The 25,934-nt window shown below is 40.9% G+C and overlaps 1 protein-coding gene and 1 pseudogene across 1 annotated transcript; both read right to left on the reverse strand.

The window, feature by feature from the left end:
- Positions 1-3,185: 3,185 nt before the first annotated feature.
- On the reverse strand, positions 3,186-4,499 carry LOC147439605 (uncharacterized; annotated as a pseudogene).
- A 678-nt stretch (positions 4,500-5,177) lies between these two features.
- On the reverse strand, positions 5,178-25,335 carry LOC147439606 (uncharacterized). The gene is made up of 3 exons (XM_086484343.1): positions 24,859-25,335; position 24,675; positions 5,178-5,836 (listed from the first exon to the last, which is right to left on the reverse strand). Exons 1-3 carry the CDS (start codon positions 25,333-25,335, stop codon positions 5,178-5,180), a joined length of 1,137 nt encoding a protein of 378 aa, XP_086340469.1.
- Between the last annotated feature and the right edge of the window lie 599 nt (positions 25,336-25,934).

Below are 25,934 nucleotides of genomic sequence, written 5' to 3' on the forward strand. Positions count from 1 at the left end.
ACCGCTATGCAAGCAAGTAAAAGATGTAGGAGATTGATGTTTGATCTTTGAGTTTTCTCATTAGAATCTTTGTAGGGCGGAGATGCTTTGACTTGGGCTCATGCACCATCATCACTGCTGCAAGTGGGTGTTTTCAAGATGGCTATTGATGGTTTGTGATCGTGTCATGATCCTTGTTTGAATGCTCTGGTGCATGTCTAGATCGATCCAATCACCATTACCATGAGACGCCGCAAAGAGTTGCATATTTGGGTGATGAAAATGTGAATGCTCTTTGTTGGGTATATTGAGAAGATCTAATATCAATAGCATCATAACCATTGTCTGACGCTTTGAAGAAGGACAACTTGTTAGGATGATTGTGGTGAGGTGAGCTCAGTAACATTAATATAAAGAGAGGCGTCGACAACATCAGAGGATGAAATGGAACTTTCCATGAGCTCAATCGCATCAGAGATGAAATGGCACTTTCCATGAGGTCGCCCATGAAACCTGAGGCTATATAAGAGGCTTCAAGACCTAATCTAGCATTTGATTCATTGGCAATGACAGGCGGCCTGAGCTGGCGAGAGCCTACCTCATGAGCATAGAGTCTTTGCCTATCTACATTGTAGTCTACAGGTTGTGGCTCATAGTGGTCCGTTGTCAGCACCATCACTGTCACTCCACTCCGATTCGGTTTTTGGGGACATGGGATGCTTGGGGGCGGCGGCACGGCACTATGATTGGTCTCAGGAACGCCGTCGACAATATTATATAAGATCATTGTGTGATGTAAAGTTACGTGCAAGAGGTCATTGGGAATAAGCACGAACAATGTCTCACCTACATGGAATTAGCATGGGAATCAGTGCAAACAGTCCACCTCAGTGGCCTTGCCGCTTGACTGCCATTGCCCTGGACATAGACACTAGAGACAGTGAATACTGCTCCACATCCTGGCAACATGTGTCGCTCTCTTACATGACAGAGATGCACAGTGTCAGTGGAGCATGCACACAACTCTCGCACAATTTAGACAGCATAGATTACACACCTAATGGGCTCTAGCGGCTAGTCTGTGTGTGGGTGCATGCGTGCACGTGCGCACGCACGCACGTGCAAGCACACTATCACTAGAGTTGGCCAGACAAAAGAGCTTTCACTATGTGTCTGGGAGGGGGTCCTGAATCCCTCCCCGCATTATAAATAGTACAGATATAGATATAGATATAAATATAGACTCCTTGCTCTCCCAACCATCTCGTGTCTGTTCTGACTACGTATGCTCCCCAAACTCTATGTGAATCTCATTGTAGTGAGGAGCTTGAAGCTTCATCCTCTCCATAGTGAGCACCTGTAGATTTTATGGTTGCCCCCACCTCCGATTCCTAAGACGGATGCCTCACACCTCACCACCAACATCGATGCTTAGCCCCAATGCTATGTCAAGAGCTTAAGCTTGCCCTTGTTATGCCATAAATGTCTCTACCTTAGCTGCAACCACAACACTCCGTATCCATGTACACTTACTGCGGCTTTTCACAACCTCCTCACAATCCCAGCTATAGACCCAGCCCTCATCTCTGCATGCTACCGTGCTGGGCAGTTGCTTTCAACTCCCACCTACCACCAACGCCAAGCCATCTAGCATCTATTGTTGAAAATTAACCTGGATAGTTTTCAACGGACTCAGAAGCGGGCTATCAATTGGTGTGAACCTGCAGAGGTAGAGAGAGAAGAAGAAGAAATCTCTCCATCACAAGGGGCTTTGGACAGCTTACCATATAGTAAAAAATATATAATTGCTAGATGATTCACTAGTTTCAGTACACACATCTAGTAAGAGTGCAAACTAGTAAAAAAGAGACAACTCCTAGATGCTACATATAGTTATTTTGTTACTATATGGAGAGTTGAATAGCCATATGGCAATTCAAGTTTCAATATGGTAAAAAAATTACTAGTTCAATGTAGGAGTTGACTCAATTACTAGTTTGACCTAACATATCGATGTTTTCAAACTAGTAAGACAACTAGCAATTTTTGTTTACGACATAGCAAGTCATCTAGTAATATGTAAGGACGGTTGCTTGCAAACTAGTAGTTCATCTAGCAACTCTTCTATAAACAACCTAGTAGTTCACCTAATAATTCATTAAGGAACATGTAGACACAAACTAGTAATTCATCTAGAAATTTTCCCATGAGCAAACAATTTACGAGAGATTACTTCAACATTAGGAGACTAAAGTAGGCTTAATTCATAAAGATAGCTATGAGTACAACAAATGAAAGCTTACATAATGTGTGTTACATACTACAGTTCTTAAATCATGTGGTTGGATTATAAAACTACTTGTCATTTGTTACAATGATATCCTTCATGGATAAAGAGCCAACTTTATCAAAATAAAAAATTATCAGGCCTTCTAACAAAAGCCATGTAACTAAATCTTCACACATAGTGGAAGTATTAGTATCCTCATTTGCTCTCTTCTTGAGGAAACTATTCGATTTCTGCATAGCAAAATACATTGGCTTTATCAAGTGGTACAAGTCTTGTACTTTCTTGAGATTCAGCCACTTCATTAATATAGTTTCTTTGTCATCCCTATACAAATTTCGTGCCTACATAATTGTTATAAAAAAATAACATGGTTTAAAAAGTGACACATATTATTTCTGTGAACATAAGTAAGGCAATGTTTTAGCTTTTATTGCAAACCTGAGATTCCAACACACATTGATTTTGATTCATTGAACATCCCCCATCAGATTTGTGCTCCTAAAACAATTAAAGTCCACTCTTTTATTTTATAGCCACATGCAAAAATATTTAAAGAATCTTATTATTGTGAAGAAAAATACCTTTTTATTTTTAAGCTTCAAAAACTTTGAAGCTTGATCTTTCTCCTTTAATAGCTCTTAATTCAATCTTAGAAGTAACCTATAGAAGTGGGAAAACATGGCTTTTTTATAATATTAAAATTAAGTAGGGTAAGTATTTTATTAAATAAATATTCCATGTAAAGCATCTTTGAATAGTACCTTACGCTTTCGTGTGCTTTTTCTTTTTCGATCTTGGTTTGCACCACTTATAATTTATGTCCTTCCATTGATTTTTTCCTTCACAAATTATTCAAGAAAAGAGTGCAATATTGATTGACACAACAAAAAGTTTTAGAGTGAAACGAATAAATAAATTAGAATTGTACCAGTTTTGTGATATTGTCTTCACACTCATCTAATTCATTGTTTACTTCCATATCCTTTTCTTGATAGCATTGGACAAACTCTTCATCTTGCATGCAGTTTCTATATACCTGCACATTAAGCGATGGAATTTGGATATCTCACACACACATACACACAAACAAAACTAGCTAAATTTACTTCAATTATTTCAATTGATATCTTTGTGTGTGTGTGTGTGTGTGTGTGTGTGTGTGTGTGTGTGTGTGTGTGTGTGTGTGTGTGTGTGTGTGTGAGAGAGAGAGAGAGAGAGAGAGGAGTAAACCACACATACCTCCTAAGCATCACTTTGTAAATCATGATTTTCCCATGGCATCTCTAAACACATAATAACAAATTTTATCATCATACGTCATACATTATTGTTATTTTAAGATAGAAGTGCTTACATGAGTAGCTTGTGGTTGCTCTTCTTCTTCTTCAATAGATATACAAGTGGTTTCTTGTGCAAGCATCCTTTAGCTATTCAATAACAACAAATGCATTACTTTCTTCATCATTAGTTTTCATATAAATTTCCAATACCTTAGAGGATTACTCACAAGTTTTGTGAGTGAACCATATTCTCCTAGCTCACTTTCTCCTCCATCATTCTCATGAAATTCTTGGTTATCATCATCATCAGCTTTTTCTTTTTCTATCTAATTCATGAAAACATTTCGATTATACTTTGACATAATAGAAGTTCATTACTTAGAGAAAATCCTACAAAATGACACATACCATTCGGGTGCTAGAAGATAATTCGTTGTTTGGTTTCTTTTTCTCCATTTTTGTTTTGCCGTAAGAGACTTGATGGCCCATGTATAAACTTCCTCTTCTTTCCAATGATAATTTTGTCCAGCTACACTGACAGGCTTAAGCTCACCTTTATTTTTTCTTATTACATCCAACACGGTATTCTTTCTCTCCATGTTATTTCTAAGGTCTCCAAATGGCTTGTGTTTGGCAAACCATCCTCTAACAAACCCATAGTTTGAATAAAGAACTCTATGTTGGTTATTACCCTCTTCTAAGAGGAAATCCCTACCATAGAGTTTATTGGGTTCTCTAAGCTTAGGAAGTAGAGTCCTAAACATTTGTTCATATATGGTTGGGTCATATTTCTCGTTGCTAGTAGTGTCAACACCTATAGAGATGCTAGATGGAGAAGAAAGAACTTTCTTATTTCCAAGATGACTGGCCCTCCAAGAATCAAAAAATTTGAGGGCCTCTTCATTAGAGAAAGACAGTAGTTGCTCCACAAAGGACTGTGGATAACTCATATCTGAAAAGACAAAGCATTCCAAGACATTTAAGTAACAAAGTTTATCTCAAAAATTATACACACACTTGTCATTACTTTATGAGTAACGTTTTAGAAAGACATGTAAAAAAAACCCTGACAATGAATACAACAATTGTCATGTATAAAATAATATGCATTTTAAACTACTTTCACAACTATACTAGCCATGCTTGCATACTCTATGAGTGTAGTTATACAAAAGATATATAAATAATACCATAACAATAAGTACAATAATTTCCATCCATATAGTAGGTCCCCCAGAAGTTCTAGAATACTCTATGATGAGGTTCTAAGAAAGATATGCAAAAAACATCGGAACAATGAAGCTAGCAATTGTCATCCATAAAGCAACAGTCATTCTAAACTACTTCCATAGGTATACTACTTGCATAACAATGAATACAAAAATTGTCATCCATGAAGTAATCGTCATTCTAAACTACTTCCACAAGTATACTAGCATTCTAAACTACTTCCACAACTGTACTAGCCATGTTTGCATACCATATGAGTGAAGTTATACAAAAGATATGTAAACAACACCATAACGATGAATACAACAATTGTCATCCATGAAGCAATAGTCTTTCTAAAATATTTTCACAAGATTACTAGCACTGATTGAATAAAAGGGGCTACCACAAATATATGTCTAGGGAGAATGCCAAACAATAGGTATCCATCTAGCCGCCTGTCTAGGCTTTATAACCTTTTGTTTTGTGACTGTCCAATCTTTAACTTGAATGGAACATGTATCCCAACTTCTCCATTGATGCTCCTCTCTGCAAACTTTATAAGTGTTTTGTTGATATACATCACGCTCCAATAAAGCAAGCTTTGCCCTTTTCGTTTCGTAATCAGTCTCTTTAACAACAACATGTTGAATTTGTATTGCATTCTCACTATTCAAGCACACTTGAACTATATCATGGACCTCCACCCATAATGGAAGATTTCCACAACCTCCTTCCATTAACAAGCTATCACGCTGCCTCAAATCCTTCACCTCATAAGCAATGAGCCTCTGCCTCCTTGGTATTGGAAATGGAATAAATTTGTGAAGTATAGAGTAGATGGGACGAACACAATCCCATGTAAAAGGCAAAGGGGCCTTCTCAAGCACACTCATTTGAGTAACTAGATCCATTAACAATTGTTCTGAGTCCCCATTTCCCACAATGCATTGCTTGTAATACCGTCCACCAAAGAAAAGCATACACTTTCCATCAAACTGTGTTGAGAACAAGGATGTTATACAAGTCTTCCAGTGACCTCTTTGTTCCACCGTTGCATCATCGATATCCACCTTCACTATGACATTGTGTTGGCGGATACGCCGTGACGGACGTAAGCACAACGAGAACTCACCTAACAAGATTTGTCAGCTTAGGACGAAGCTCGACCCGCAGGCGCGTGGAAGCAAGCATAGGGTGTCAACCTACACTCGATCAACTATTGACTACTTCCTACAGAGGTCTCTACCCAATGTCTAAGTTACAGCCTTCAAGAGTACACAAGAGGAGATTTCCTACAATGCTTTCAAGAGCCAAATACCCATCAAACATTCTCGAAACGCTACGGAACTTGAGGGAAATCCTATTAACACCAATAGGTCGCTCTCCCTAAGTTCCATGAAGCAAAACCCCAACCCTAAACACCAGGTACAGAATCATGTAGGATGTTTGTTCAAACTTTATAGGTCAACGTTTCTAAAAACTCAAGTGCCTAATGTGTACCTCTACTCATTGCAAAGGAGTGGATATGCTGAAATGCAAAAACAGACAATGTATGCTCACCGAATCACTAGATATAGCTCGTGGGTCGATCTCGCAAAACCGGGCCGTACACCTGCAATGTAGGTGTTGGCACGTAGCTCTCTTTGGGGGCAACACGCTGCACTTCTCCGCACTTGATTCCGACCACCAGTGCGCGCATAGCATCAAGATAACCTCTCACTCTCTCTCGTACACAGAGTACGCTCAACTCACACAGAAAAAACTTATAAAAATGACAAAGTTCTTTTGCATTAAGGTCAAAAGTGGTATTAATACCTTACAACCTCAAACCCTAATGTTCCAATTTAACCATTTACTAAGTCTAAATGTCAAAAATGGGATACAATTTGGAAGCTTCTACAAGCCCCACTATTTACAAAGGTGAAATGGTGGTTTCTTCTTAATCAAGGAATGACTACAAAGGAGATTAGTATCCCGCCGGGCAATCATCCTCCGTTGAGTGTGTCCAGCCGCTAACACTCCCCCCTCCTAGATCATGTCGTCTCCGACATGACAATAGAGCTTCTTCTTCAGTGGAGGCTTTCGTGCATCTTCAGAACAGACTCATACCGTGCATGTTCGACTAGTAATGTAGGGCTGAATATATCTATATCGATGGTGAAGAAACCGGTGTAGAAGGCTTCTTCAAAGGCCTAGAGATGGAACGAGGGAAAAAACATTATTCGCTGGTAGAGGACATGTATCACCTCATGGGAAGGTTGAGCAGATAGTTCATACGCACATCTATATGTGTCTTGGAAGAAGAATATGCTGTCAGTTGCATGTCTAGGTTTAAAGATCTCAAAAACTGCCAGAAGGGTTTTACAGATCTTTCTGAGCATAATGCAAGAGAGGTCAGGCAAGCCAGTGAACAATTTAATGGCGCCCGTTAGGGTTTTCACCATGTATTGCTCACTCATTCTCTCACCTACCTTCAAGCCTGGCAGCTTTGGGTAGTTGAGCCACGTTGGGTGGATTTTCTTCAGCAGCTCTTGTTCTTTCCAGGTCCGCATCCTTGGTAGAGGACAAAAACTAAGGTTGTCTGTGATTATTTTAGGTTCCTCTACCAGATGTACTAAATACTATGGGTATTTAGTTAGCCATGCCTTTCTCCATTTTGGCTGAGAATCCACAATAAGCTTAACACCTTCTGGTTTGGAGATATCTTCTTCGTATAGTGGCACTATTGGCTCCTCTTTAATCCTCTTGTTTATTGTAGGAGCTTCGCACTTGAGAAGAGGATATGGGAGAGAGGGTTGTAGCCATTCATGTCGAACGACATTTGCATCTAATTTCTGTATGGTCATAGATTTCAATACCCTCTACTCCCACTCCATTGCTTCTTTGGTGGTGTCTTTTATGGCTGCTTCTATTGCCTTTTGTAAATTGTCTTCTTATTCTTGTCTTAGATCTTGGGGCTCTTGGGATGGTCCCACAAGGATGTCCTCTTGCATTGTCGTGTCCATTGGATCTGACACATTTTCTATATCAATTTCTTCCATAGCCTGATGGCCCTGTGCTCAAGTGTGGTTCTTCAGTCTGCTGTTGTCCTTTTAGCTCATCAATCTGCTTTTGATATGCTTTCTTTTCATGTTCAACTTGATCCCCCATGGTCACTAAAAGGTCGTTCAATTCAGCATTGGCTTCTTCTTGGTGTCTTCATTTTGAGTTTGCACCTTCTTGAGATCCTTGTCCATCTTCTTTTTCAAGGCTGCTAGCTCATCTTTCATGGCCTTGTTCTCATCCTCCAAATGGATTTTCATCACTAGGGAGCCCTCGACCGGCATCAAACTTTTTCTCTTCTCTAGTGTCAACTCCTTTTGGAGTTCCTTCATCTATTCTTTATATATATCCTTCTCTGAAGCAGTGCTAGTTGAGGTAGCGGCTCTGACTCTGCCCGGAGATGCCCTTAGCCTCTAGATTCTCTGATCTTTCACTTTTATTTTCTCTTTCACTTTTATTTTCTCTTTCACTTTTATTTGATCTTTCAGCTCTATAACTTTGCCCCATGTTCTAGCTCAGCTTTTTCCTTATCCTTCCTCAAAGTCTCCACTTCTTTGGACTTATTGGCAAGCTAGAGTGTCAAGTTGTCTCTTTCTTTCTCCCCATCCGTCAGTGATTTGCTGATTTTCTTATACTCCTCATATGCTCTTTGAAGCTTTTGGTCTGCTCCCTGACTCTGACTTTCCAGCTCTTGGCATATTTTTAGTGCCGCGTCCAGATCGGCTTGCAGCTTAGCTTGCTTCTGTGTGTTCTCTTGGTCCTGCTTTTGCAGCGAGTCCACCTCGGCTTTGATTTGAACTTCATTTGCTTTGAGAATATCACACTCAATCTCAGTGGCCATAAACCTTGATCTGAACCGAGTGAGTCTTTGCATCACCTCATCCCAATCATTGGCTTGTGGCTGTAAATCCATTGTATCTATGGCCATTTCCTTCAACTCCACCAATCGAGGGCTCAACATATATTCTTTGGGCCTAGTGCTAGACAACTCAAAAGATGTATTAGTTGCCTCTTCTTGTGAGTATCCAGTAGCTAGTAGATCAAGGAATATTCTATAGTTTCTTTCTTCTCGATCTGGCTTCTCATCTTTTGGTTCAATTTCTACCTTCTGCTCTTTCTCTTTGTTCTCCTCTTCCTTGGAGTCTTGTTGCCCATCAGATTTGTTCAACTCCTCAGTTTGTCGGGGTTGAGGAGGACTAGGAGGAGGTGGTGATGGTGGAGGGCTGGATTCTTAGCTTGATGGTGGGGTTGGTTGCTTCTTCTTGAAGTCCCGATCAGCCCTTGTTTTCCTCTCTCTTTCTTGCCCTTCCTGCTCTTCTAGCAGCCTGCCATCTCACATCATCAACTTCGTCTTCGGTAAAAGGTATGTTTGGGATATTCTCAGTTGTAGCATCTAAGATCGCAAAATTCTTTATATAATCTTCAAAGCGATCCCTTTGAGTTATTCGAGAAGATCCAGACATAGCCTCAAATGAGGGCTTCCATAATTCGCTCAGGTCCCCTTTTAGCATCCTCTCAGCTCTGAAACTCTCCATTAGTCTTTCCAGCCTTGCTGCTTTGTGTGACTTTGTTTCCTTTACTCGCACCTGTAGAGTTTCTTTCTTCCCCTTCTTGGGCTGTGGCGGCTCTTTTGGCACTGTCTCTAAATGGTGCTTCAACCTTGTGGCTACCCTTGGAGCCTTAGCAGGCTCTTCTTCTTTCTCTTCCTTCAGCTTGAGCCAATCATTTTGGGAGGGAGGTAGAGGCCAATTTCCCTTGGCATGCAATGCTCCACCGATGACTTTGGTTATCAACTCACCAGGCACAATATAAGTGGGATTTTTGGTCCCCATTTTCACAAGGTTGTCGTGAATGTAAGCGGCATAGTTTATCTCCCTCGGGCGGCTCTTCTACATCACGCAAGTGAAAGTGGCGGCAATAGTTCCAGGTGGCATCCTGTATTTCTGTGGCCACTTGGTACACATGTGGAAGTACGGATTGTATAATTGGCTCATGATGGCCACCTTCGGGTTTGCAATATCTTCAAATGTATAGTTATTTTTCTTCTCTGAGTAGACCTTAATGTCATCTTGCCTCTTAGTCACACTGTCTCCTTTGTTAGAGAGGTCAAGTGCTGCTGCCACCACCTTCTTTGTGATGACAATCATCGTATTAGGCTTGCCTTGCAGATCTGTAACTCTGGCTATGCCGTCCTCTTTGATTGTGGTGACAAATTCCCACACTCTTTTAACATCAATCCCTACCTGGCAAGGCAAGGATTGAGTAGACCTTAATGTCATCTCGCCTCTTAGTCACACTGTCTCCTTTGTTAGAGAGGTCAAGTGCTGCTACCACCACCTTCTCTATCATGACAATCATCGTATTAGGATTGCCTTGTAGATCTGTAACTCTCGCTATGCCGTCCTCTTTGATTGTGGTGACAAATTCCCACGCTCTTTTAACATCAATCCCTGCCTGGCAAGGCTTCAAAGTAATTGTGGAGATCCAGTTTCTCCAAGTAGTCCCCCATCTTGCTCCTGACAAATTCATTGAGCTCTTGAGGGATCAGGGGTAGCTCCAGTGCATTTCCCTCCGGATCTTTAAACACTCCTTGGTAGATTCTCAGATCATTGGTTTCTAGTAGGTCATCTTGAATCCAAGTGCTTGTGGGCTTCAGGGTTCCCTCTGGGATAACAAAAGGCTCCACTTCTTCTAAGTAGTCCTTGATAGTCATCCTCTTCTTCTTTGCAGGCGACTTTGTGGCTGCCATGGATTCTGTTGCACTCAGTAGTCCAAAGTTAGCGTTTTTTACAGATTAGCTGACAAACTTAGTTCTGACTACCTAAATGACTTGAAAATTGAGATAAGAACTCAAAAGGGACTAGGGAAGCCATGCATGTGCCCACAGTAGGTTTTTGGCTAAAAAATAAGCATGTAGACATCCTACGCGTAGGATGTCTACCTTCTCTGATTTTGATGAAACTTGACATGCTTGTGGCCCTTGACTTGTGCAACATAGCTATGTACTTGGAATCTGGTTTGGACATCAAAAAGTGCAATTTTGAGTAGATTTAGGCTTTTGGCTCACAAAATGGGTAGGATGTCCTATATGGATGGGCAAATGATATCCAATTGGATTGAAATTCGATATATAGGCTTCTTATACCATGTAAAAGACTCCCCTAATGTCAATTCCTGCACAGAAGGTCAATATGACCCTGGAGACATCCTATGCGTAGGATGTCTCTTTTCTCAGAATGACTTGATTTTGGTTCTGTGGGTAGCCCTTAGCATGTAGAACATGGCCCTATTCCTAGATTTTGATTTGGATAAGTATTGGTGTTGTTAGGAGCATGTGTAGTGTTTTTAGGCTTAGAAAAGTGCATCTTTGAGGTTTTGGGGCCAAATATGATGGGTTTGGCTTGAAATTTGATACATCAGCTTGTGAAGATGTTATAAAGATATGTGGAATCCAAAAACACCAGCTGGAGGTCAAATAGGGCATTTAGACATCCTACACGTAGGATGTCTATTTCATTATTTTTCATATCTGACTCCACAGTTAGCTTGGCAATGTGATAATGAGTATATTGTGCAAGTTTCATGTGATTTGGACTAGTTTTGGTAGGTCTATGACCCTTTATTGCCTCTATGCTCTGACTTTCCATTTTTTTGATGCATATGAGGTCAACTCTTGTCCAAATGTGATGAAACGTGATGGCTAGCATGTGTAAGCTATGTAGAAGCTATGTATGAGGTGAGATATTGAGTTGCGTGCCCAAACATGGCCTTGAGACATCCTACGCGTAGGATGTCTCCTGATGAATTCTTTTGGAGAAGTGCTACTAGTATATGCCCTTAGCCCCCTTGAGTCCCCTTCAAGCCTTATTTCAATAAAAAAGTCAAAAAGATAGATAGGAACTCCCTGTTTGGCTTTCAGAGCCTCTGAGTCATTTTCAGACTCTTGGAGTGCTTTTTGGTGATGAAATCTCTTGATGTAAGTCTCCATAGCTTCATGGTTCCTTGGGGAACCTTGCCATATGGTTTTTTGTTGGCTTTGGCTTCACCGAACCTCCGTTTGGCGATTTGTCGCTTTGGAAGTGCCCGTGGTTGCGTTTGCATGCCGTTGATGACTTGTGGTGGTCTACCACCATAGGAGTTGGTTGTTGATGGTCTAGGCAAGCCGCTCGTGAAGTTTGGTGGCAAACGGACATCCGGTTTGGCCGTGAGAGCCAATTGACGCTTTGTGTGTCCGATGCCGTTTCTGAAGCTTAGTCCCGCTTCGGGTCACCTTATGGCCGTGTGGGCTATATAGCCTTTGTAGATCATGTTGAGATGCTCCTACCCATGAGTTTTGGTAGCATTTGGGAGACTTTCCACCGATTTACCACTTGGTGGCCTCTTGCAGGGCTCTAGAAGTTAGGGTTTTTCCCAATATTTTTTTGCCGCCTTTGTGCATTTAAGAGTGGTCTCCTATGCTAGGGTAAACCCCCTATGAAGCCTTATTGCTATTGGGTTAGCCGTTAGGTGGCTACCTCTATCAGGAGGTCTCTACTGCCCGTTCTTCGTGTGAACCCTATACTAGTTTTCGCGATAAAACATCAAACATACGCGAAAAGCTCAAGGTGTTGAGCCTACCTCTCATATCTAGAGCCTGTCGAGTGGTCGTGCATGTCGTAGAAGCAGCTAGAAGTCCGGTTCGTTCTAGGTGGCAAGAGCTCTCTCTCAAGAAGGAAATCGTAGAAATAAGCTCTAATTGAAGTGAAAAAATCTTATAATGGGGATTCCCGAACCACTTTCTATGAAATTTGACATGTGCTCCTAACTTCTTGCGAGATGCAATTTAGGCTCGAAAAGTTCTTGATTTGGACTCCGTTTGCCCAGTTTCCGAGAAATTTGACGTTTCGGTCAAAATCTGGCCAAAACACGCCTCCCGCTCCATTCACATAATTGCACCCCCATTGTATCATAGGTTGTCCTATAGTCACTAATTATCCCCATATTTTTTGTTTTTCATTACGACCATATTTCACCTGCTTTTTGTATTTTTGAAGTTTTTCTGCCGATAATTAGTAAAATTAAAAATAAAATAGCAAAATAAACCCAAAAAATCCCAAAGAATCACAATAACTCAAAAACATCACCGCAAAACACTATGTACACTCACATGCAATTTTTATTGGCCGGATTTCTCCGTTTTACCAATATTTTGCCCGAAAAATGGCTATTTTTACATATATACACACACCTAGAGGCCTAATTTGGCGTTTGGCCCCATGTACTTATATATTCGTGCTATATAAGGGCATATGTACTTAGGTTAATGCAAAAAATTTCGCAATCAAACAAAAACCCTTCAAAATAGTCGAAAAACATACCCTTTTTTTCTCTTTTCACCTTCATTGGGTCCGCATTGAGAATGCCTCCCCCCCTCCTAGTTGGAGTCCTCCCGGAAGATAAGGTATCATCTCGGGATATGTGCAGTGCATGGGTGAAAAATCGTGCTAATGCGCGGCCTTGTAATGTGGCCCTATCTGATGCATACTCAGTCAATGCATGGAAAAATTAATGATGTGCGAGAGGAGGGAATAAGCAAGATGCTTATTGGCATTCGACGTCGAGGTTTCCTGTTTGTTGTTGATTTGGTTGGTGGATTTTCTTTGCAAGTAAAAGTTGTAACTCTACAGCTCTTTGTTTGATCGTCTTCTTTGCAAAAGTTGCTTGGGTTGCGGCTACTGTCGATATGGCCGTGGTTATTTTCGTGGATGAAATTGTCGTGGCTGATGTGGCTGTGATCTTTTTCTCTTTTGGTTTCCATTTATAGCTTTGTTGTGGAGGCTTTTGTAGGTTTATTGCCTCGTCCTTCGTCATCATTGTTGTTCTATTGATCGGCACCCACATAGATCGGTCTGCTGGTTTCATATGTAGTGAGTGTCTGGCTGCTAGTGTTGCTTGTACTGAAGGGAGTTCCTATTGCTTTGGTTTGGGGATCCAAATGCATGTCGCATTGAAGTGGTTACTGAGCATTCTCTTCCAGATCCATATCTTTTTTATTCCCTTCGTTGTTGGTTTAACTGTGTTCTTCTATTGACTTCTGTTGTTGTATGGTGGTTTGTATGTCAGGTCGCCTATATCCTTCCGTACCCATACTTGTTTTTTGCATGTTACTAACCTTGATCTATTCACTGTGGTCTGTGTTGTTTTATTTTTGTAGTGCACATGGTTGGCATTTCCTTGGTTGTTCTCCATGGGTATCGTGTTGTGCTTTATTGGCACCCATCCTTTGTGTTCTTTATCCAGTGATGGTGGTGCTTTCATCTGGTTCTTCAGGGTTGGATGAGCAAAGGCTACCACCTATTGTTCTTGTGCATGCTGAATTTTGACTGTATCCAAATTCCAATCTATCTGCACATTATACTCTTTTGGCCAAGGTTGTCCCAATAACATTTGGTGTAGTGTGCTCGTATCCTCAATCACATAAAACTTGTGGGGGTAAACATATTGATGTATTTGTACATGCATAATTGTCCAACCCAATGTTCCTAGCGAATGTGATGTACTACTTTCCAACACTTGTTGAGTAGGATGGAGTTGTTCCTCAAGATTGAGCTGTTTATATAATTTGTAAGAGATCAGATTTGCTTGAGCTCCGGAATCAAGAAATGCCATCGGTTCAACTTAATTGCTACCCACTTTGACTGCAATTATTGGTTCCACTGTGTCTTCACCAAAATTCGTTAATCAAATAGAATTTATTTGCAACGGTGATCCACTTTGTTGTTGTTGTCGTAGAAGCCTTCTTTTTGCAATGCATTTTTTTGCTTCTACTTGTGCTTCTTCTCGTACCCTCTGTTTCTCCTTCATCCGTTGTTTTTCTTGATGGATTTGTTGAAGCATATCCTATGTTAATGGTAAATGATACTTTTTTAACCTACACCCACTAATCCAATTTGGCATTTCTTCTCCTTCCAATGTAGCAAGTTTGACAGCTCCACTTTGTGATAAATCACTAATCACAAAGGGTCCCATCCCTCGCTTTTTAAGTTTCTTGGCATGTTGCTTCAAAGTATAAACAAGTACATAATCACCTGTTTTGAACTCTTTCGTATGCACATGCTTGTCTTTTTGTCTTCTCTTTTTAGCATAGATCGAAGCTACAGCTCTCAGTCGAAGTTCATCTAGCTTTTCAAGATCATCTATTCTTGAAGAGAGCTCATGGCCTGTCCATTCTAAGCGTTTCGCTACTCGTAGAGTTGGAATCAAAAACTCTATTGGTAATATAGCGTTTAGACCAAACACCATGTTGTACGGTGTTGTTCCAATAGATATTTTATAAGCTACCATGTATGCCCATAGTGTTGAGTGTAATTGCAAATCCCCATCTGTCGTTGACTCTGATACAATTTTAGTCAAAACAGTGCATAGTGTTTTATTTGTGGCCTCAGCTTGTCCATTTGCTTGTGGATGATATCGAGCAGATTTTTAGCAGATATTCAATGACTTCATTAAGAAATTGTGTTCTTCGATCACTGACAATTTCTATTGGTAATTCGTATCGTACAAAGATATTCTCATACAAAAATTATGCAAATGGTTCTTGCATCTGCTTTTTTCTCAACCCATTTTGACTGATAGTCCGTAGCCACAATGATATATTGGGTATGGGTGCGATATACAGGGGGTGAAATAGGCCCCACAAAATCAATTCCCCATTTTTCCAATGCCCGTGCTCCCATCATTGGCCGTAGTGGCATCTCATCTCTCTTTATCGGCACCTTAGTGCGCTGACATGCGTCACAACGCTTTACAAACTCCTCGGCATCCATGTGCAATGTAGGCTACCATATTCCTGCGGCAATTAAGACAATTTTTGCCGTCTTATCACCTGAAAAATGGCCTCCACTTATTCCTCCATATGCGTGTTCTAGAATCAGCAGGTATTCACTTTCACTTGCACAGATTCTAAGTTGATTGTCTTTTCCTCTCTTGTAGAGTTGATTTCCAATTAATCAAAGTCTCGAGCCTCCAACTCTATAGCCCTTTTTCGCGCTTTTGTTATGTTTTTAGGAAATGTCCTTGTTGTTAAGAAATCAATGATATATTGACTCCATGTAGGTGAAATGGTTACCTGAAACAATATCGCATGATCCACCGGTCGTTTGACACCACATATAGTACAATTGTTAACATAAGCATGTGTGTCAGCATACATAGTTGGCCAATAAACTCCTAAGTGTTTCAATCTTTGGTGTGTTTTCATTGTTGAACAATGAAATGTACAATCTTGGATTGTGCTTCTTCAAGATAACACTCGAATTCCTCTGGATTTATACATAATCGTAGAATTTGGTCCGAGTGTAGATGGTATAGTCGTCCTGCAATCAACTGAAATTTTTTTGTTTGTCTAGAACTGAAATTGGAATGAAGTTTCACACTCCTCAGTCCAGTCGAAACTGACTAATAAGCGATATAGAGGTTGTGTAATGACCACATACATATATATGAATCTTCGATAGTATCCACAATGTCCCATGAAAGATTGTACTTGTTTGGCATTAGTAGGCCTGGGCAAGTCTGCTATGACTCTAATTTTATTTAGGTCAGTGGTTATTCCATTTCTTGAGACAATATGTCCTAAGATGCCGCCTTACCTTACCATAAAAATACACTTTTCTGGGTTGAGACAGATTCGATATGTTCTGCACTTCTCAAATACCTTTTGTAAATGGTCAATATGTTCTTCTCGTATAAGAGAGTGGACACAAAGATCATCCATATATATTTCTAAGAATATTCTCAGGTATTCTTTGAACGCATGAGTCATTAACTTTTGGAAGGTCGCTGGGGTATTGGTTAGGCCAAAAGGCATAACTCTATACGCATATTTCCCCACTCTGTGGCAAATACTGTTTTGTGTTGATCCTCTATTGCAATTGCCAATTGGTTATACCCCGAAAACCCATCTAAAAAGGAATAAACCCGTTTTCCTGCCACCCTCTCAAGAACATGTTCTGTGATCGGCAAGGGATAATTATCCCTTATTGTGGCTGCATTCACTTTTTTGAGGTTCACACACACACGCAGCTTTTCGTTCTTTTTGGGAACAAACACAATGGGTGACACCCAATCTGTATGCTCGATTTCATAGATGAATTCAGCATCCATCAGCTTGTCAATCTCTTCTTTGATTTGTTCAGTGAATGTGTCATTATATGTGTGAGGACGTTGTTTGCTACGTTTGGCATCTGATTTCAAAGGAATTGTACGTTGGCATATCGATGGATCAACTCCTTTGAGGTCTTTGTAGGACCATGCAAACACATCTTTTTACTTCTTGAGAAGTTGTGCCTTTCTTCTTCTTCAGGTTCTAAATCAGTTGCTATATAGACAAGCTGAGGCTCTTCCCTTGGCACAGCGAGGTCTATCCGTTTTGCATTTTTCGGCCCATCATAAGATTCTTGGTTTATTCTTTCCCTTACTGGTGGTGTCATTATGATTTTTCTGTCTTGGAAGGTGAATTTTTGATAGTGGGATGGTACATTCATGTTTCCTTTGTCTAAATCCTCCTTACTCTCACTTTCTCCCTCAGTAGTCCATACCTCTCGTAACGATCGTTTTAGTTCTTGGTATTTCTTTTTACGCTCCATTTTGGTCCACTGGATCTTTTGTCTTTTCTTGTTTTGATTGTTGAGATTTTCTTGATTTTATTTTTGTTTTAGTCTTCCATGCTTGTTTTATTTCCTCATGTGTCCTTTCCCTTCGAACTCTTGAGAATCTTCATGATATTTGGTCTTTTACACAATCCTCTACTTTGACAAGCATTAGATAGTGAGTTTTATCTTTTATCCTGGGCATCAGGTTCTCTCTAAAAAAAATTTATGTTCTTTTTTTCTATAGCGTTGCTAGCATCTAAGGTGTTGATTTGCAAAGCAATTGTCCCCCCACACTTGCTTGAGTTGTCTGAACACTCGTTATCTACATCGTTACTTAATTCCATATGCTCAGAGAAGTCATAAAACTCTTCTTGTTCTGGTGAGTCTACATTCTCATCCCCTGCTAGTATAAGGCTTACCATGTAATAGGGTGGCACATCATAGCCTTCCTTATCGCAAAATTTTGTCGTTGGGCTATCTGTAATGGTACAGACATCCAATGTTGCTAGTATGTGTTCCCATCCAGAGGTTCTAAGGCATCTTCGGGAAAAGGTTCCGGAATGTAATCCTTGTCCTCAATAGCTCTTTCTAAGATGCATTCCTCTCTTTTTAAGCCCCCACAATGTGAATCTCTGCACATCCATAGCTCTTTTTTATGCCCTAACCATGCTGGGAGTTCGGACCCTGCCAATGTAGTTGAATCAAACTCTTCCACTGGTGTCTGGTTCACATCCTTGTAACTATGGTCTTTTAGGTATATTTTGGTTGTAGTCTCCCCACGTCTAAGGTATATGTGGTCGTAACCCCAATCCTGGACCATCTTTAATTGTCTCATGAATGGTCTTCCCAAGATGATCTCGTAATTGTTCTTTTTGTCGAAATCAACTATTGCAAATGTATGCTCATACTCAATTCTGCAAGAGGTGACAATTACTTTTTCTAAAAGTCCTAGAGGCTTTTCCATGAACCCATTGGCCAGTTGCAATTTCATTCTGGTAGCTCCCAAAGCCGATTTTCCCCATTTTTCCAAATTTCTTTGATGGCGATAGCGACTCCTGCTCCACTGTCAAGAATAGCTTTGGAAACTACTCCCTGGAATTCTACTGGTAGTGTGGTATTTCCATCTTCTCCCTCGCAATATTCTCCGACCTTTTTTAAAGGTACTGGCCTATTGTTTAGTTGAGGCTTGTCCAATTCTCTGATCCCTTCTTGAACCTTCGAGGTAGGGTCTTTTACTCCAAATTTTTCTAAACATTTTTCTACGGTGGTCTAGATGTTTGGTCGTAACCTCAGGAGTTCGGCTAATGTAATTGTGCATGCCACAGGGGTGGACAATAACTCAATCAACCCTTGTGAATCCATCACTCTGTTGGAAGAAAGTCTTTGAGATGGGATTGCTCTCACCTCAGACTTAGCTTCATACTCCCTAGGTAGGAGGGTAGAGTTTTTAGCGAGTCTGGTTGGCTGTGCCCCGAACTAATTGAATCCTGGTCTCCCCCTTGTGAATGCATATCAAATTTCATTTGTGATCTTGCCTCAAACTCTTCAATGGGAGGTAAGATCTCATTTTTCTCCTTTCTCATGCTATTTATTTGGTGGTTCACCCTATTAGCTTCATTTGCGTCCCCGATTTGCTTCCACAGGTCATCTAAACTGTTACAATCCTTACCCATTTCTACCAATGCTTTAGTCTGGAAACCATCAATTGTCTCATCTGTTGCATTCGGCACTATGATAGGTTCTCTCCTAGACTCAAAGGCAGCCGTGAGTCTCTCCTCCGTGTCTACTTGTTTCTCTAGAGTTGGTTTGATAGGGGTTGGAGCTAGTACCTCGTGCCAACTTGTAGGTTTGCCAAGCGGATTTTCTAACAAGGATTGGGCTGTTTCAATCATCTTTCGACACATTTCCAACCTCTATTTTTCTTTTTCTGCATATGGATAAGTCATCCATCTTTGCTCTTGGGTTTGGTTGTTTTTGAGTCTGGCTTCGTATGCTTTTAAAAGTGCATCCAAATGCTCATTTACTTTTTCTACTAGCTCTGATCCTCTTGATCCTGCACTTTTGGGTTCTATTATTTCCTTGGCTCCTTTGGTTGTAGCAGCGTGTGAGTTTAAACTAGTTAGATCCTCTAACCGCTCTAATCTATCCTTCGTGTGTTTTAACTCCTCAGATAGAGCCGTTTGCTCTCGTTCTCTCCTGGATTTCATACGCGCCTTTCTAGCTTTCCAAGTGCTTCTCTGATTTTTCATTTCTGCACTTGGGGCATCGGTCTTTGGCTCTTCAATTATGGGTTCGTTTGTCATTCGTTGAGCTTGGGCTCGTGTCACTGCCTGAATAGGTATTACTGTCTCGTTTTCTGACCCTCCACTGGAAGGCACTGCTTCCAGCATGTTCAAAGTAGTTTTTGCTCCTTTGTTTGGGTTCTTAGGGCAATCAGGAATCAAGTGAGTAATTCCACACTCGATGCAATACGCATTGACTCTAATGATTTTATCATGATGACAGTCTCTTAGCCAATGGTCTATGCCACACTTGTATAGCAAGGTCCCTTAGGCTGTTGAGGTGCTCCTTGAGCTCCTCTTTGTTGATATGCATGCCTCTGTCCTCCCATGCCTCCGTTGGCTATGAACAACAGTGTTCTTTCATCCAAGCTGTATCTTCCTTCTCCTGCTGCCTGTGCAGCTGTTGGTCGTCCTGTACTTCCAATCATGCTCCAAGGTTCTGGCGTTGGGGGTTCTTCCGATGGATAATAGATAGGATTTGCTACATATCCATTGGAATCTTCATAATATGCATGCATAGGTACCAAAGCCTTCTCTTATGGTTCGTTTATTGTTGGTGTGTATCTTATGCCGACCGATCGTAATTCTGGTAGGGGTGGTTGTTGCCCCAATACTGGTTGTGGTCTTTCAACACTTACAGGTCCTGGTAGGTTGCCTGCTTGATACTTAGGCATTGGTGGAAGTTGAGGAGATGCTACCTGAGCTTGGGGAGCATAAGGTCGCTCTCTCACATATCCCTTGTTATAAATATAAGCATAAGCCTAGACTAAGTTGGTAGTTCTTCCACAGGGTAGAACTTCACATATTTTTTTAGTCGTAGGGCTGCCTTTCACACAGATTTCCCTTCTTTCTGTTTGAATTTATGGATTTGTGAGACTGTATTATGAGCTATCCCCCTTTGTGAGAATTCCTCAATAAACTTGTCAAACACCTCCTCCATAGACTCAAAATCTCTACGCTCCACAGAGTCAACCAAGTAGCGGCATCCTCTTCTAGGGTAAGCCCAAACCCTGCAAACTGAGTAGGGAAGTCCAAAACTTCTTCAGCTCTAATTACACGCACAAAGGCTGCTACACGATCCCTAGGATCTTTGTTTCCCGTGTATTTCTTGTTTACCCATTTTTGCACCTGGGAAGGTCTAATATTACGATGGTCTACAAATCTCATCATTGGTTCTCCTCGTCCTATTCGATATACCTCCTATGGCCTTCGATAGTGGGAGGGTTCCTCTCCCAGAGGTGCCCCTAAGCCATAATTTTTGATGGTTCTTGCAAGAGGTGGTTCATCCCTTCGAACTCCTTCTATGGGTTATCTTCCAGGCTCTATCGACTCTTGAGTTTTTGGCTTTACTCTCGCCTTGATACTGTGAATAGAGTGGTGGTTCTTGTAAATCTCTTATCCCTCGTGCGGCTAGTAAACATCTCTGTTTCGGTCTTGTTCTAATGTTGCACTTTGTTGAAGCCATGCCTGCAATGATGGTTGGGTTGCTTGTTGGTTATGGTAGTTGAACGTCTATTGTCGGTTAGAATGTGATGTTGCATCGTACTCTTCTGAAAACGGGTTTGTTGACTTGCTAGGCGTATAGGTGGACCTTGGTACGTCTTCGGGGGCATATGTTGATGTTTTTGGAATTGTTTCCTTTTCTGCCTCCTCTGGGAGAATTCGTTTCTATTCTCACCCGTACCTGTAAATAAAAATGATATCCATCCCCATAGAAATTTCGTAAGAGAATAAGTAAAGAACCTTGTCTTTGCTTAATTCATTTGGGTAGGGTTCTTTGCATCGAAAATAAGAGACTACTCCCTCACTCTCATGCTTGAAATTTTTGCACATTCTCATTATAGGTAGATACCCTGGTTGTTTTTTTATCATAGATAAAAAGAGCTCCAGGTCGATCAATTTTTGGAGGCAGCTCTTGAGCCTCTGAGACCATTTTTGCTTTTGCCACATTATCTCCATATCTGTTGTAATCCTCAAGGTTACTAACTTCAGATAGTGGTTCCCCTTTTCATCTCGGAATCTATCTCCATCATCATAGACTCGAATTATCTCCAGTCTCTAAGAAGGTCTTTCTTCTATACAAATACACTTGCGTCCCCGATAGTCAAAATAAACTAGGGCTCCCCTAGAGTTTGTTCCTTCTAAGAAGATTATAGTGAACTTGGCATCGTTCAAAGGGTTTTGGGAAGTACTTTCTCCTAGCATCGGTCCTTCACCGGAGAAACCTCCTGGTTGTTGAATACCCATCATGAAGAAGGACTTATCCGATGAAGTGTCAATATCACTACCTTCCTCACTGATTGGTGCTAATGGATCTAGCCTTGCCTGAGTTACACTCTCCTCAGTGGACACTAAGCTACCCTGATCACCTGCCACTTTTTGGTCTCTAGGAATGTGTCTTCCTGATCTTAAATTCATCAAACTTAGCAATTCAATTTATCACAAATCCAACCACTCACCTGGCAAGGGATCAGTTTTCGCACAACTTCTTGCCTTGTTGTTGAATATACCTATACACAAGCGTTTAATTACGGCAATCGAATCAAAGCATTTAACCGCTAGAGGTGGTCTTAGTAATGATAGGTATAACTGGAGGGTTAACCTCAACCACTACTGTACTCTATACACTTTGGATGTTCTTGATTAGGTCTGCTAATCTGGAACCGTACACCACCCAAGTGTTTGTCAGTCTAGAGGTAAAGTCTTAATTCCGTCTTTGCTCCGTCAAAAGGTCAAACAAGGTCCAATTTCACTTCTGAAAGAAGTTCTGGAACTCTTAAGTCAATTGGAACATCACTCTATGTCCATAGTCAGATTTTGACTTCTATAAGCCCTTGTAGACATCCTATGCGTAGTATGTCTACCTGCTCTGTTTTGGCTAAAATTTGCACTATAGATTCCCCTTGATGTGTTGAGTCCACAACTGTTCTCACTTTTTGATTGGACACCTATAAGCTGGTCGACTGATCAGAAACCTATTCCAGCAGCTTGATGTTGATCTAACCAGTCAAATCAACTCCAATTTGGACCAAAATTGACTTGGAGACTTGCCTCAGGCTATACAACACCCTGCTATGCCTACAGTCAGATTTTGACTTCAATATCATGCCTTAGATATTTTACGTGTAGGATGTCTAACTGCTCAAAATTGCTCCAATTTCAAACCACAGACTCCTCTTAAGGTGCTGATCACTCTGGTATGCTCACAATTGGCTTTGGAGTGCTAAATCATTGTGAACACATCCTACGCGTAGGATGTCTAAGTGCTCTGTTTGACTCCAAACTTGAGCCACAACTTCCCCTTGATGTCAGCAATCCAATGTTATGCTTAGATTTTAGTTTGGATTTCAAAAGACCCCAAATTTAGCTATTCTAGCCTTTTTCAGTCAAAAATGCTAAAGTCTGCTTAAAACCCAATTTTCTCACCCAATTTAGATGAAACCTTTCTCATGCACTCAATAAATCATGTAGATTATGCTCATGAAGACATCTTATGGTTTTGGTCTTAAAATAATGCCTTGGGCCCAATTTGGGTAAGATGTCTGGCAATTTTCGTCATTTGGCCTTATCCCATCAAGATAGGGTCAAGTTCTCCCTTCCAAGTGAATATAGGGTAATTGCTACCTTCTAAACACACTGGTGACCTCAGTTTCCACAAATTCCCTGCTAAAATCCCTTGGAGACATGCTACGTGTACGATGTCTACTGTCTTAAAAGTTAATTTTTTTCTGACAGAAGTACTCCCTATGCTCTGCAGCTCTCTTAGAAATACTCACAGAAACTTTTGAACTTCAATTCAGCTTTTAAACACTCTTTTCCATCTTTTACAGCTCTTTGATGAGCCTAACAGCAAATACAACATGCATGAAGTGCTCCAGATCATAAATCATGATGTCCTACTTACCCTACTGCTACTCATCATGTGAGATGGTGATTTTGGTGTCTCGGTTGCTTCCTGGCCTCTCCGGACTCTCAAGCTATCCTTTCACCGCCTCTACCACTCCAACTCCTACTCTCCTACCTAATACTACCTAAGTCAAAGGATCTAGGCCAGACACCCGCTCCCTAGACTCCTCTTAAGACCTAGAGCGTCCACCACTCTCTGATCCTATCTAAATGTAAAATAAGACTCTGGCAAGCCAGAGAATCCCTATCCTCAAGGACTAGTCTCGATCACCTACCTAGGGTTTTCATCCCCGGCAACGGCGCCAATGTTGGCGGATACACCGGGATGGACGTCAGCACAACGAGAACTCACCTAACAAGATTTGTCATCTAAGGACGAAGCTCGACCCGCAGGCGCATGGAAGCAAGCATAGGGTGTCAACCTACACTCGACCGACTATTGACTACTTCCTACGGAGGTCTCTACCCAATGTCTAAGTTACAGCCTTCAAGAGTACACAAGAGGAGATTTCCTACAACGCTTTCAAGAGCCAAATATCCATCAAACGTTCTCAAAATGCTATGGAACTTAAGGGAAACCCTATTAACACCAATAGGGCACTCTCCCTAAGGTCCATGAACCAAAACCCCAACCCTAAACACCCGGTACAAAATCACGTAGGATGTATGGTCGAAATTCACAGGTCGATGTTTCTGAAAACTAAAGTGCCTAATGCGTAGCTCTACTCATTGCCGAACATGTGGATATGCTGAAATACAAAAACAGACAATGTATGCTCACCGAATCACCAAATATAGCTCATGGGTCAATCTTGCAAAACCGGGCCGTACACCTGTAATGTAGGTGTTGGCACGTAGCTCTCTTCAGGGGCAACACGCTGCACTTCTCAGCACTTGATTCCGACCACCAATGCGTGCGTAGCGTCAAGATAACCTCTCACTCTCTCTCATACACAGAGTACGCTCAACTCACACAGACAAAACTTAAAAAAATGACAAAGGTCTTTTGCATTAAGGTCAAAAGTGGTATAAATACCTTACAATCTCAAACCCTAATGTTCCAATTTAACCATTTACTAAGTCTAAATGTCAAAAATGGGATACAATTTGGAAGCTTCTCCAAAGCCCCACTATTTACAAAGGTGAAATGATGGTTTCTTCTCAATTAAGGAATGATTACAAAGGAAATTAGTATCCCACCGGGCAATCATCCTCCGTTGAGTGTGTCCAATTACTAAGACATTGGTGCCCACATTAAATATATCCCCTTTAAAGAGGACCTTTTGGTATGTCTTTACTTCCAAACATTGGAAGTACTGCTCTGGAATGTTCCAAAATTTCTTTAGATAAGTTTTCTCTTCACTAGTAGGATCTCTATAAGTGCATCTCTTCTTTGATATTGCAATCCCCTTGAGAAGAAGATTTCTAGTGCATGGTGAATTGATTCCATATTTTATTAGATCACTCCACATAAATTTAGCCTTTGCAATTGAAGACACAACCAATAGCTCATCCATATGTGACGGAGAGCAATCATGTGATGGAGCATCCGCCAATAGCGAGCTGCTTTGAGAAAGAATCAATGCACAATGTAGGTCCTTCAAAAACCTTTCAGAAGGTAAGAGATTGTCACTATCACCACGGATAGCGTGAAAATATCTTGTGAAGAACCTTCTCAAATAGAACTTTGCAAATGAAGCTTCATCCTCCATGTTATTTGTTTTGATGGAGTTGTATGCTTTTACAAGACGCTCAAATATGTAACACCAAAAGCGATCATGCAACCCATGGCTCAAGACATCATCAAGCATCTCACCATTACCTATAAACAAGTTATCAAGAGATTACTCTCCTAAAAAAATATATCAAACTATTAACTAATCAAGATATACATACCAGCTACATGTTCTAGAGGTGATGAGTTCGCACCAAATATTTCTTCATTTTGAACTCTCCATGATTGTAGCGATGTCTTCACAACTTCTATGTCTTTCATAGACCATCCATGATCTCTGCTATGGTTGTAGAAGCTGTGTGCAATGTCATTCAGCAAAAATCCCAAAACATGCATTTCAAGAGGAATGCCACTAACAACTCTCAAAACATATGGTAGACACCATTGGATGAACTTTTGGTTCTCCTTTGCCTTGAAGCTTGCAAAGTAGATGCTTGGTGAGTTAGGCCACGTCCATATCGAATGGAGGAAGGTGCTGCCTTTTTAACAACACACACAGCAGCATCGATTTCTTTCTTCAGAGGAGCCTCAACACTTTCAAATATTTGTGAGATATATTTCTTGAATACATTCAAT

The sequence above is a fragment of the Adiantum capillus-veneris genome, chromosome 16 (assembly GCF_014529385.1).
Source record: "Adiantum capillus-veneris isolate H3 chromosome 16, ASM1452938v2, whole genome shotgun sequence".
NCBI lineage: Eukaryota > Viridiplantae > Streptophyta > Polypodiopsida > Polypodiales > Pteridaceae > Adiantum > Adiantum capillus-veneris.